The 13,974-nt window shown below is 44.2% G+C and overlaps 1 protein-coding gene across 3 annotated transcripts in view; it reads right to left on the reverse strand.

Annotated features, from left to right (window-relative positions):
• MINDY4 (MINDY lysine 48 deubiquitinase 4) overlaps positions 1–2,871 on the reverse strand; it is a 67,009-nt gene extending 64,138 nt beyond the window's left edge. For 2 of the 3 annotated variants that reach the window (XM_069006299.1, XM_069006297.1), the window contains exons 1-3: positions 2,677–2,871; positions 1,012–1,131; positions 261–463 (exon numbers count right to left, since the gene is read on the reverse strand). In XM_069006299.1, coding sequence (XP_068862400.1) covers positions 261–463; positions 1,012–1,131; positions 2,677–2,739 — 386 coding nt within the window. In that variant the 5' untranslated portion in view covers positions 2,740–2,871. The remainder of the gene's footprint in view (positions 1–260; positions 464–1,011; positions 1,132–2,676) is intronic. The other variant, XM_069006298.1, reaches the window with a different exon arrangement.
• Between the last annotated feature and the right edge of the window lie 11,103 nt (positions 2,872–13,974).

The following is a 13,974-nucleotide window of genomic DNA, read 5'->3' on the forward strand; positions in this document are numbered from 1 at the left end:
TATTTCTACGTACTTCAGTGACTGCAAGATGCAACTGAGTTTATCAGCCTTCAGAATTGTCAGGGAACACAAAAGATCATTTTTGAAGGGTGGCTTGCACAGGAGATTTTAATAACCTGGAAAGTTCAGCTTTGTGTTACGAGGATAACTAATAAAAATGTGGTAGAGCTGAAGAAATGATAAAACATTTAACACTATTTCCCTTAATTAAGAAAAACTAAGTGAATAGACAGGGCAAAGAGAAATAAATCAGACTGTACCTGGAGGCCTGAGTTTTGCTTTCATCCAGTGCACTAGCATTGCCATGGTCCTCATGCGGGAGGTCGGGTGGGTGGGATGCTGAGCTCTTACTCTGAGGAGCTGACAGAGCAGAGCTGGAACCCGTGCTCCTGGAAGTCCCACGGTGCTCCAGGAAGTAATTAGTAATAATTTCAAGCAGTGTTTTCAGTGGGTTCTCCCTTGCCTGGCCAAAAAGAGAAATAAAGCTCTCGGTGACTATTGAAACGCTGGCTGCAGGGTGTTATTTTTACCCTGTACAGCAACTGAACATTTTAACTATTTCCTACAGTTACCTGGGGGTGTATCCCAGGTGTGACTGTACAAACAATCCAGGGAACTGGAAGATGGCAGCTAGAGAATGTCGAGAGCTCAAGGTGCTGCTGTGTTAAATGAAGGAAGCACGACACAAAAAAGCAACCTGTCACGGCGATTTCTGGCTCTCATTTTATCTCAGTATTCCAAAGTGTGGTAAGTGTGCTTGAATGCATCTTTTCTACACTGGGAGAGGGTTTTTTGAAGCGACATTTATTGACTTATATGAAGGTATCTCAGGCTGCTGACCAAAAGCATCGTGGTGCCTCAAGTCACGAGTGACCTGTTCATATTGAATTTTAAAGGACAATAAATGCTAAGAGAGTAATTTTCGTCTGCTGTGCCATGTATAAAGCTACAAGTAGAAATGGGCATGCAAGGATACTTCCACAATTTGGGAAGCACCATGGATTGCCTCACCTTGTTCTGTTTGTACAAGGAGTGCAGGTGCAGGACATTCCGGAGCTCATTCCTGTTATTGATGCTGAGGGCAGAGCGGGGAAGCTCCCGGTCCATGGTGGTGATGGTTTTCTTCAAACCCTGAGAAGGAAAAGTGTCAGACCCCGAATCTTTCACACCCAGTTTTGTTTGGTGTGACATGAAACTTGTGGATGGCAGCAATTGGTAACCAGGTAACCCTCAGAACCTGTGCTGTAATGGTACAATATTGAATTATCACAGCCCACGGATGTGGAGGTAATTAAGGTGCTATGTGAGATGGAAATTGCTGAACACAGAAAAACAAAAGCCTCTTTGCAGGTGACTTGAGCTGCTAAACAGCCTCCTAAGACTGATGGTTGGTATGAAGGGCCCTGAGCTGAAGTCATTCCAGACAGCTTCAGGTTGGAAATCAGTCAGATCTCCACAGCATCAGCTGGTTTGGGGTCTTCAAACTTTGGCTTTCAGTCTGTGGTCAGCACCCATGGGCACCTCAGAGACAAAATCTATGTGCATCTCACTTTCTGGGAGAAGAGGCTGCTTTATTGTGAGTTGGATCCCAAACTAATTTAAGTGGTACAACACAAGACTACTATTTTGAGAGAGAAAGCCCTGATTCCTTCCTTTTGAAGAAGTTATTGTCACAACAAAGGATTTATTTTTCTGCTGACAGAGTGTCTGCCTCAGATTTATGAAATTAAGGGCAAGTTGTGGTAAATAAAGGATCATTATCCCTGTAGGCTCTGATGGGTATGAAAGATGTGGGGGAAGCAGAAGCACAAAGGATTATCAGTGCCCCTTGTTTTGAAAATGTGAATTTGGAGACAGGATGCAAAACATGAGTTTGAGGTTTGTGCAGCACTTAATGAGACAGTGGCTGTTTAATTTCGGATATGAAACAACTCATTCCTGACACTGGGAGTCTGACATCAGCAGTATTTCCCTAGGATTTAACAGAAATACAAGGTTATAGGCACTGCTACACGGAAATGCAAAAGTGGTTTTCAGTCTGCTCAATCCCACACTCCCCATATCCCTGTGTGGTCCAAAATTCCCTTTATAGTATTAAATTTGTGACAGATACAATGGCCTCTTTCCTACCTTTATCTCAACTCCCTGCCCCCTAAAAAACGGGTTTTCTGCTGAGTTATTGCTGAAAATTGGGAGGGAAAATACAGCTGAACAGTTTCTCTAAAACTGTTACCTTCTGCCTTAAAAAAAAAATTAAAAATTAGGTTTTGTATACCTCTTGCAAACAGAAGGACAACATCAAAACAGGTAACTCAGGAAGGACAAAAATAAAAAAAGAAAAAAGAAAAAAAAATCAAAAAGCCAAACTGAAACTGAAAACAACAAGAAAAACCAAACTGAAAGTGCGTTTCTTGATTTAATTTCCAGTCTCGCAGCCCTGTGCGAGCAAGGATGGGGCTTCCCCGAGCGGGAGGAAGCGGCTCCATCGCCGGGAATGAAAGGGCACTGTGGGAGATGTAGTCCAGCTGCTCACCCCAGAGCCTCCCACCCTTCACATCCAGCTGATTCCAGGCTGGAATAAGTCCCCCAGCATCCCTCAATTTTTCCAGTCCTTCCCATTTTCCCCAGTGCCATCCCCACCGGGGCTCAGCTGGGACAAAATCGAGACAAGTTTACCTTTCTACTGAGAAACTCTCTCACCAGTGATGCGGCCACTTCTTCCACGAAGGCGTTGTCCATGTTTTAGCCCCAAAAAAGCGGCTTTGGGGGGCGGGGATGCTGTTCAGTCCATGGCAGCCCGGCGGCATCGCCGCTGCCCGCGGTGGCCGCACGGCGACGGAGCCCGCAGGGATGTTGCTGTGGGTACCATGTCATCGGAAGCGGGGACAACTCCTCCCCCTGGGAAGGGAGGGAGGGAGGGAAGAAGGAAGGAAGGAAGCTGGGCAGGGATTTGGGATGGGGAGAGGTCGTAGCGAGCGGCTGGGTGGTTGCTTTAAATTAAAAAAAAAAAAAATAAATAAAAAAAATTTAAAAAATAGTAATAAAAATATTTAAGAAAGGAGTGTTCAGCTCTTAGAGAGGGAATGGATTTATGGTTATTTCTTTTATTTTTAAAGAGCTCTGCGTAGTTATCTGCAGTCGAGTAATTCTGTGCTAATGCGACTTTTAACCACGTGCGTGCCTGTAGTAAAACGGCGCTCTCTGCATAAAACTTTATAAAACAATTTTTAAAAAATACGCAAAAATACAAAAAAAAAAAAAAGAAAAAAAAAAGCAGCTGCTCAGAGAAGCTGAATCTCTCACACTGGCAGTGTCTGGGGCGGGACATTCATCAGCTGAGCCTTTCCTTTCAGGTTACACCTACACGATTAAGGCTGAGACTATGGTGACACTCTTCAGCTCGGGGATCTGACCAGAGTACCCTGTGCCCCTGGCTATTGAGATTCCACAGCCTGGCCAACCTCTTCCAAAATTTGGTCGCTCTTGTGTGGGTCATTTTCCCGATCTGTTTCAAATTTCTCTTGCTTCAGCTCCTGGCTGTTCTGTCTCACCCATTTTACTGTGCTCTCCGAGGTGAGTGTGGCTCTGTCTTTTACTTAACCCACATTCAATAGCTGTGTACAGCATATAAAACCTTTCCAAGGCTTGTATTCCCTTATTTTCACCGAACAATGCATGGACTGCATCCCTGTCCCTCTGATGAATGGATGGGCAGGCAGAGCTTGAGGCATTATAGTGGTTCCTGCTCCAGCATCGTGTCAGGTACAGACTGGAGCTCTCACTGGAGTGTACCCAACCTGGCTGGCTGTGTCCTTTCCCTTTCAGAGGTCCCTAAATAATTCCAGGTGTTTTGTTAAGCTCAGTTACTTCTCTGACTTGATTAAGTTTTGGAATTCAGTAGGTTTTCCCAGTGTTGTTTCATTTATCTCAGGGCAGCCTGGAGGTGATTTTGCCTGAGTTTGTGATGTCCTCCCCCAGAGAAGCTGTGGCCCACTGCTTCTTAAAGCCTCCAGCCCTGCAAGCTCCATCCATCCCTGCACCTGGGAAAGAACTTCTGGAGGCCAGGTTGTGGGGATTGTCATCAGAACAGGCTGAGTCTTTTGCCAAGTTAAGCTGAGTCTGAGGTGTTCAAATGGTGGACTGTGGTGGACTACAGGCTTTGTGTTAACCACCTGCACAACTTTTTGGAGATGAGATTCCCATTCTCTGAGATTCCCTTTCTCCAAGACCTTCAGAATAATTTTTGGTTGCATTGAGTGGCAGTGTCTGCTGAGGTGTGATGCTCTTGAGGCACAGGGTGCCTGCCCATCTCATCACTCTGGTCCCACAAATTTGATTATTCTTCATGTCAGTGACAGCCCCCTCCAGTGCAGCAAGCCCATTTCGGCAGCAGGATGCTCTGTAATCCACAGACAAGAAACCAGCTTGCAATGGTTTCTCTGAGCTCTGACCTGCACCCCTGTGCACTTAATCACTTTTTTTCTTAGCCCATCAGCTGCATCCCACCTGCTCCAATTTTCCAGCATCTTCACAGCTGCTGCAGAGGGATTCCTGAGGCACATTTCCCACATATCCTAATCTCTGTCTCAGCAAAGGGCTGCTGAGCAGCCACACTCTGGGGACGTGGCACTCCTGTGTGTGCTGGTCTGTTAATCAACAGGAACTGGGGCTGCCTTACAGGCTTCTGCTTTTAATCAGTCATGAAGCTCACAAGTGTCCCTGTCCCAGCTTCAGGGTCCCAGTGGGTGGCAGTCATGGCAGGCACGTGGAGCTCACCTCCTGTCACACAGCAGCTGGGGCTGTGGGACAATTGGGCTGGTTCAGAATCACCAGCTACTGGTCATATGCGGTCTAAAAACATTCTTCTGGTTAGGGGCTAAGGGAGATGCTCCCAGTAATGTGACACTTCCAGCAATCCAGCACATGGGAGGTCTGGAAAGGCTTCTCAAACTTTTCTTTCAGCATTGTGGGGTCTGTAAATACCATTTTTTTCCAGAGTGGGTAACACTCAATGACTGTAATAGCTCTGGCTTTTAAGAGGCACCTGCAGTTGGCTGACAACTTTTTCCTAGAGAATTTAGAATACAGTAAAGCCTGATACCAATGCAAAGTAATTAGAACAAAAGTAATTATGCATGGCTTGTATAATTGCACACAGCTACGTGTGAGTTGCAGTTTGCTGACTGCCTTTGTTCTCTGCTCTGTGCTTTGGAGAACATAATTGCACTTAAGCTTGATGTTTCATACTCTGTTTAAGGTGATCTTTATTTGTCTAGTTAATGTTACTGTGGTTTTTTGTAGAAATGCAGAATATTTCATTGTATGTAACAGCAGAAAGTGAAATGTATTAAAAGAAATTTAAATGCTAAATCCAGCAACTTTTTGTGAACAAAAGGCATTTTTGTGAATAAGGGGGTTGGAGAGTGGCTGATTTGTACAGGAAATGACTTAGCTGGTATTTGTGGTGAGGAACAAGAAAGCTGGTTGATCGCCTTGTTTCCAAAACATTCTTTTGGTCCAGTTATTTCTTTTTCTGTTGCCTGTCTCTTTTTTACAGCCCTTAGCTGGTTCAGAGAAGTTGGGGGAGGGAATGAGTTAAAAGTTCAAGAAAGAAACAGATGAGTCAGATCTCTGAAAACACACAGAGCCACAGAATAGAGAGTAACTCACCTGAGAGAGTAGTTGTAAATAAAGTTTAATGAGGACACAGGACGGACTGCACTGACCATGGGCACAAACACAGACACACTGGCCAGCCCTGGCTGCACACAGCCAGCCTCTTCTAACTCCTGAGTCACCTTTCTATTTTCCTGGAGCTCATCTTTCCCAAATCACCTTGACCCCTACCTTCTCCTGCCTTTGGTTCCTTCCCTAAACTTGGCAATGGGTTCTGAAAAATGCTGTAAAGCTCTTCCCTGCATCACATAAATCCCCTCCTCAGCCCAAAAGATGTGCAGGAGAGCCTTTTCATGGTCTCACTGGTGGCTCTTCTCTGACAAGACTCGGAGGAGATGCTGCTGGGGCTCTTTTTCTCTGGGTGAGTTATTCAGGTTCCCTTCTCTGTTGCCTGCTACTCGTCCGTGCTCTTTCAGGCTGATGACTCCTGTGATAGTCAGGGCAGTGTGTTTTTCAGGTTCTCCCATTTGAAACTCTCTCTGTGGTTCCACATGGTCACAGAATCACAGAATATGCTGAGTTGGACCTTTCCTGACACAGCAGATCTCTTCCTTCCTGCAGCTTTCTCCTCTCCAGGCTGGAGCAGCCCTGTCCCCTCGGGCATGTGCTCCACCCTCTGCCCATCTGATGACCCTCTACTGAACTCAGTCCAGCTGATCAGTGTCCTCCGTGTGCCAGGGGTACCAAAAATGTGTGTGACAGTCCCCATGCACAGATCATTGGGACGGGATCCAGTGGGATCTAAACCCCCCAGAGCCAAGGGGGTGAATAATTCTGGCTTTTCTGACCATGCCTTGGCAGCATTCCTCAATTCCTTCATTGCACCCTGCTCTCTATCAGAGAGCTCCAGGCCTCTTGTTTTGATGTTTTCATGGTCTCCCTTGACCCACGTGAAGGAGCAGCAAGTGCCCAAGGGCTGGATGAGCCTGGCAGCTTCTCCTCAGCATGGCTGATCCAAGCCCAGGGGAAGCAGCAAATCTCCCTGGACAGGGAGGTGGTTCTTTGTCATCTGGCTCTGGGGGTCTCCATGTTCAGGTGCCAGGCCCCAAGGTAGGAGGTCTGAAATGATTTGGAGTCCTGATCACCACTAATGTGGGCAGATAAATGGTTTGATTCTTGGCCACCTTCTGAAGTGTCTTTGGAAAGAGAATGAAACTGCCCTTTGAGGCTTCATGAGAGAAGTTGGCACAGGGTGCCCAGAGATCAATGGATGACCCATCCCTGGAAACATTCAAGGTCAGGTTGGACAAGATCAACATGATCTGGTTGAAGATGTCCCTGATCATGACAGGGGGGTGGGACTAAGTGAGTTTTAAAGGTCCCTTCCACACCAAACCATTCCATGATTCTATGATGCCCATCCCTGGAATTGCCTTGGGACTGACCTTCCTTTGTCTAAATGTCACAGAGGTGGGTTCTCCTGTGGAACTTGAAGTGTTTGTGTGCTTGTGTGTGGTGTTTGTGCTTGAGATTTGAGATCTTTGGAAGGAAGGATTGGGAGCTGGACTTTGATGGTCTTTGTGGTTCCCTTCCAACTCAGGAGATTCTGTGATTCTCAGAGTGTGTATTCACAGTAAAGATGCACCTGAGTGGATTTACAGAGGTTGTCTGGATGGCTTGGTAGGACCTTGACTGATTGGACCAGAATCTGTGGTGAACCAGATTCTTTGCTGCTTAAAAAAACCCTAAAATTACTGTATGTAGCTATAGTTTCACCCTACAATTTAAATCTCCTTCCTTTGTGTCACCTCATAGAAAGGATTGATCTTTGCATGTCTGCATTATATAGCTATAATTTTCTCTCCTCTGTGATTCATGTTCTTTATTCACATGAATAATTTTCTCCTTGTTCTTTACATTTTTTTTCCAAGATAAATTATTTAATGCAACAGTACTTGAAATGCTCCATTTTAAGCCCTAAATTAACCTTGGATGTGAGACATAGATTGGCAACATTGTATTAGGGAAGAATCTCTATTAAATAATTGACAGATTCTTTTAAAGTGGTGCTTAAGCTCTTGAAGGCTGTGACACTCCCTTCAATTTATAGAATTTGGGTTTGAGCAAAATGACTCATTTAGCTTGAACTTGGCTCATTGGTACGGGTATTGATGAGAAAAAAATTCCATTTCAGTTCTGCAATTGTACATTTTATTTAAAAATGTACATGAGTTTGTGTTGACTGTGAACAGGAATACAGGAAATTACTGCTGATACACTGAAAAAAGTATTAAAAGAGGGAAGGTGTTTTAGGGGTGGGTGACCTGCCCTTGCCAGCAGCTTTGCAGGTTCACACTGTAGAGAATGAGAATCAGTTCTGGGGGGTTATTGACAGCTTTGGTTTGGTCCAATGTTTCTTGATTCACTGCAAAGGATGTCAGAGATGTGGGAATCTCCCCAAGGTCTGTGTCAGAACAGCCCAGTAAAGAAATTCACTGAGTGTTTTTGCTGCATTTTCTCCATCAAACATTCCTGGTGGTTCCTGAGCTGGCCTCCTACTTTAATGTTCTTCAAGAACTTCTTACCAGGAAGTTGAGTGTCCACTGTAAGGTGCTGTTCAAATTAATTCTCATCCTCTTAATTTCTTGTTTAGCTTTGACCTGCCATGTTTTATGCTTTTCTGCTCTCTGCATGTGGGCAAGCTTTCCACTTCTTTAAATTCTGACCTTTTCCTTCAGACTCCTGAACTCCCTGTTGAGCCAAGCAAAAATTAATTGGATTTTCTTTCTTCTTTTTTTCTCTTTGGTCCGTGTTTTATCTGGCCCTCTAACCCAGTGTTCTATGTAGTCCTTGGACTGTTTGTAGATGTGATAGTTCCTGCTTTTGAGGCTGTTCTTTTCATCATCTTCTTGTCTTATAGCCTGGTTTTTACATTGTTCCATTTCTTCCCATTTTTTTATCTGGTGCTTTTTTCACTCATCAGCTCTTTTCTACAGCAATCCAATTTTGTTGTGAGCACCACTAAAAAACAGCTTTTCCAGTGATTCCACTTGAACTGTTTTCCAAGCACCACTTGAGTCTAAATCCAAAACAGCATCTTTCCTGTGGATTCCTGTATAGGTTCTTCTAGAAGTTTTGAGTTTGCTTCTCATCTTGAAGAATTCCAGACCCACTGTCTCTAGGTGATTTAACTGCTCTCAGTCCAAAATTTGCACTTGCTGTGCTCAGCATTTCCTGATCACTGTCATTGCCCTGGTGGGAATCCAGTTCCAGTGCTAAATTGGAATTAGATTACGGGATTCCTGGCCTCAAGGGTTCTTCCACTCTTCTCTTTTCCTGTAACATCTTCATGCTGTTACACTACAAACATGTATAATTCTCTAGTAATTCAACCAGAGCACGATTTGCCTTTGAAGCTGCTGCAGTCCCAGCCCTGGGAGCCTGCTCTGGCATCTCCCTCCAAAGAATCTGTCACTTAAATCCAAGTATCATCTTGTTGCCTGTGTTTATCAGACCTACCTTCATTTAAGTGTTGGAACTCAAAGGTAGAAATGATTGGAGGAGTAAAAGAATAATGGCAAGAAGTTTCATAAAGCTTTTCAAGGATGAGATGTTGGGCTGATGCTGGAAAGCTGTTACACTGTTCTCCTGCTCAGGAATGCTGCTGTAAATCAGGGCTGCAAAAATTATTAGCCGGTCGAGTTGATACCTGAGGAATGCACTCTTAGGGAAAAAAATACTAAAATATCACCCACCCCCTGAACAATTCAATATCAAAGTAACTTTCTGCTGTTGTGCTGACTGAAACCAGCAGAATCTGCCTGGGCCACAAGTGGTTTCTGTTTATCTTGTTGTGTATTGTTTAATCAGTATTGAATCATAGAATCCCAGAATGGGTTGGGTTGGGTTGGGTTGGGTTGGAAGGAACCTTAAAGCTCATCCAGTCCCACCCCCTTCCATGGGCACGGACACCTTCCACTATCCCAGGTTGCTCCAAGCCCTGTCCAGCCTGGCCTTGGACACTTGGACACAGGGATGGGGCAGCCACAACTAAGCAGGACCCCTGGTGAAGCCTTCCTGTCTGGAGTGGCTGGAATTCCTTTGTCCTGCTCTTCAGGTGTTCCCCTGCTGACTGTAATCCCTCTCCAGACACTGAGCATCTTCTGTTGGATGTGAGGAATGGGATGGATTGAGGCTCCTCTCTCCCAGCTTTAAACTATTTAATATTATTATAGCCCCTGTTATTTTAGACCCTATTATTAAAAGAAATCAAAAGACCTGTTTTGGTAAGTGTCATGTTGGCTTGGATTCCTCCAGTGTGGTTTGGTTAATATTTCCTTAAGAACTGTTTTGATGCTGGATTAAAAAGCTGTTTCATTCTGTAAAAAAGAAAAGGCATGACACCAGGCTTTTTTTTTTACAGCATTCATCACTCCCCATCAGTTTCAGGAGGATTGGGAACAAAGGACAGGCCTTCAAAAACCCTTCATTTTTACACTGCCTGGTAGCCTTGGCTGCTTCTCTGTGCAGTTCTGAGTATTTCAGAGTTGCAAACAGCGAGCAAATAATCACAGAACTGCCAGACACAGTTTGAAATACAGCATCACAATCCTTATAACTCAGGAACTCTGAGCTGTGGCATTGTTTCAATCTGGAGTTTCATCCATCTTTTTGTCTCGCTCCTCTGGTGAAGGAGGACTGGTTTAATTGGAATCTCAGCTCTCTGTTACAGAAAGTTATGAAACACAGGTAAGAATTAAACTTCTTAGAAGAAATGAGAGCCAACAATATGTACTTGCCCACCACTGAGTTTCATAATTGCATCCAAGGCCTTGAGAGGAAGCAGCTGTGTAATTTATTATATTGTTGTAGTATTTCATGCAGGAATATGATGGATGCTTTGTTCTTCCTGAGCCCTGTTGTTAAGGAACTGCTGGAATCCTGAATCACTGTTAACCATAGCCTGTGTATAATGACATGTGTGTCTTTTGGGTACAATGCTGTTATTAGTTTCCTAATACCAGGTTGTCATATCCCCATGAACATTGCATTTTCAATAGTTAAAAGCTAATTTAGTCACAATCTCCGGGACTATTTGCTAATGCAAGGTATTAGGGAGCAGGAGGCAGAGACCATTGTCTCACCTTAATGCTTGGAATATAGTTATGAACAAATGTTGGCCATTATCCTGCTGGAAATATGGAATCCATGCAGGTGCACAGCAGGGCTGTACTTGGAGCATTCCCACAGCATCTGCTAACAGCAGGATTTGCTGCTCTTTCTTTGTGCAGCCGTTCTGTGGTAGCTGATAGCCTGTTTCTTTGTATTCTCCCCGTTTTTATTCCATCCTGTCTTATGGGTGACTGTCCTGATGTCTGCTGAGGCTCTTACAGAAATCCAACCATCCCTCACGGTGCTATTTCTCCACCTTTTCACTGTTATTTATATCCAGTAGTTTCTAATGTTGTATCCAGTAGTTTCTCATGGTCTGTTCAGATGGCTGAACCTCATCCCAGTGCCCCAACTTCTTACACACCTCAGCAGAAGCTCTCTAAATTTGGTGGCTACAGTTTTCTTTTTCTACAACATTCTGCCCCTCAAAGATCCACAGAAACTCTGTGGGAAGATTTCACATTGGCTCCAGTACCCGCCAATGTGGCTGTGTGGAAAATCAAGAGTATATTTTGGTATTTAAATAGGAACTGGCACTGTTGTCAGGAAAATAATTAACTCCAATCCAGTGGTGAACAATAACATCTTTAGGCACATAGACTGAGCAATAAACAAAATGCAGAATAAATTACAGGGACCAAACACACACTCTGGCTGTCAAGTCATATTTCAAACATCCTTTTCCTCTTTTAAGATTTTTTTTCCCTCAAGGTACAACATATGTTTAATACAAGAATGTGAATCAGAAGAATACAGGAGATGTTTTCTTTTTCTGTGCATGTCATTGTTAGCAGAATAAGATGTTTCCTTTGTCCCCATCATGCTTTTGCTGGCCTTGATGGAATCTGCCGCCTCCCACTCTGGACTAGCCTTGCTCTTACATCTTCTCTGCAACCCTTTATCTGTGAGCATCACTTCTTAGAGTATCCAGTTGTTCTGACTGAGACAGAAATAAGAGATTTTGATTTGGGTTTGAGATCCCTTTCCTTTTTATTTTTCCTTTGTGAGGGGATTTTAAGACAGACTTAAGATGGAGCAACCAGAAGGCCCTGTCTTAGTGTCCTTTCAGACCCCTGTAAAGCTGTTAAGGATGAACCAAAGGCCTCTTCTTCCCAAAGTTTTGCCCTCAAATGCCAGTCCATCTCAAGCTTTTCCTCCTCCTGTGGGTTTTGAATTCAGGTATGAATTATCATCACCTCATGCCAAACTGTTGCTGTTCTGTTTGGTTTATACACAGTTCCACCGAGACATTGACACACTGAGCGCTTTTCTTCCTGGTGCCATCCTTTTGTCCCTTTCCTAAGGGGAAGTACAAATTACCTGCATCTTTGGAGCAGTTTTGTGTCAGGTAAATGCAAATGTTCCCCCCACCATCTCTGCAGGGTCGCTGTTCAGCACTCTGCATGCTGCAAGATGCTCTTTTCTTCCACTAAAATGTCCAACCACTTTCTGACTATTAAGAAATTCACCTGCTGTGGACAACATCCCCAATGCCTTTTTTAATTTTTTTTTTCCTCTCAGCAATGAGCAGACTGCAGAAGATTTTACATCTGTCCTTAAAAAGCTTTTCCGACTGTAGGTTTCAAAGGCTCTTTTTGTAGTTTTCAAAGGCTTCACATTTCCTTCTTTTCCTTTTCTCCCACAATTTGCAGCCCACTGCACACTTCTGTTGAATTGAAGTGTTTGGTGTCCTGCTCCTCCTGGTACTTTCTGTCCTCTTCTTGAAGAAGGTCACTTTGCCAATTTACAGGTGACAGGCTGTGTAAAAAACATGAGTCCATTTTTTTTCCCTCTAGGCTGGAGTGCATGATCATGGAATCCCAGAATGACAGAATGGGTTGGGTTGGGTTGAGTTGGGTTGGGTTGGGTTGGGCCGGGTTGGATTAGATTGGGTTGGGTTGGATTGGATTGAGTTTGGTTGGGTTGGATTGGGTTGAGTTAGGTTGGGCTGGATTAGATTGGGTTGGATTGGGTTGGGTTGGGTTGGGTTGGGTTGGGTTGGATTGGGTTGGATTGGGTTGAGTTGAGTTGTGTTGGGTTGGGTTGGGTTGAGTTGAGTTGAGTTGGGCTGGGCTGGGCTGGATTAGATTGGGTTGAGTTGGGTTGGGTTGGGTTGGGTTAGATTGGGTTGGGTTGGATTGGGTTGGGTTGGGTTGGATTGGATTGAGTTTGGTTGGGTTGGGTTGAGTTGGATTGGGCTGGATTAGATTGGGTTGGATTAGATTGGGTTGGGTTGGATCAGATTGGGTTGGGTTGGGTTGGGTTGAGTTGGGTTGGGTTGGGTTGGATTGGGTTGAGTTGGGTTGAGTTGGGTTAGATTGGGTTGGGTTGGGTTGGGTTGAGTTGGGTTGGGATGGACTGGAAGAAACTTTAAAGATCATCTCATTCAACCCCCTGCCATGGGCAGGGACACCTTCCACTATCCCAGGCTGCTCCAAGCCCCGTCCAACCTGGCCTTGGACACTTCCAGGGATCCAGGCACAGCCACACCCTGTGCCAGGGCCTCCCCACCCTCACAGGGAAGAATTTCCTCCTAATATCCAATCTAAACCTGCCCTATGTCAGCTTAAAGCCATTCCCCCTTTTCCAGTCCCTGCATGCCCTGACATTGACCTGTCTGCCTAAAGTGTGTTATTTCATTGGGAATTAAAATTTAAAAGTCAAGAAGAGGAAAAAAAATTAGAAAGACAGCTGCATGCAGGCTGTATTTATGTAAATGGACTCATTTCTAAAAACGAGGTCATGAATGAATTGAGAATTTAGTATAAATCCCACATAAAATGCTTCAGATTTCTAGTTGTTGCTTTTTCTCCTCCTTTCTTCTGTCTTGTGTTTTAGAGTAAAATTCTCACTAGCAATTTGCTAAGGATTGTCCATGATAAATGCTCTCCTCGGGGCCTGCAAAATAAACTGTAATTTACTGACTTGATATTAATTGACACCAAAATGTACATCAAAACACAGGAGTATGTTCATTTTGTGGTAAAATGGGAGAGCCAGATGAGGAAGTATTTGTTAAATACTAACAGAAAGAAATCAGAGCTTAGGCCAGGAATTTTGGCTTTAATATGGACAAGGTGGACAGCTAAAATGATTTATGAAAATGCCAAGTAAAACATGAAGGATTCCTTAGTTCCTCACTGCAGTCTGATATTGAAACACTAGGGAGAGCTCCTGATTCACGAT

Source organism: Aphelocoma coerulescens, chromosome 2, assembly GCF_041296385.1.
Source record: "Aphelocoma coerulescens isolate FSJ_1873_10779 chromosome 2, UR_Acoe_1.0, whole genome shotgun sequence".
Classification (NCBI taxonomy): Eukaryota; Metazoa; Chordata; class Aves; order Passeriformes; family Corvidae; genus Aphelocoma; species Aphelocoma coerulescens.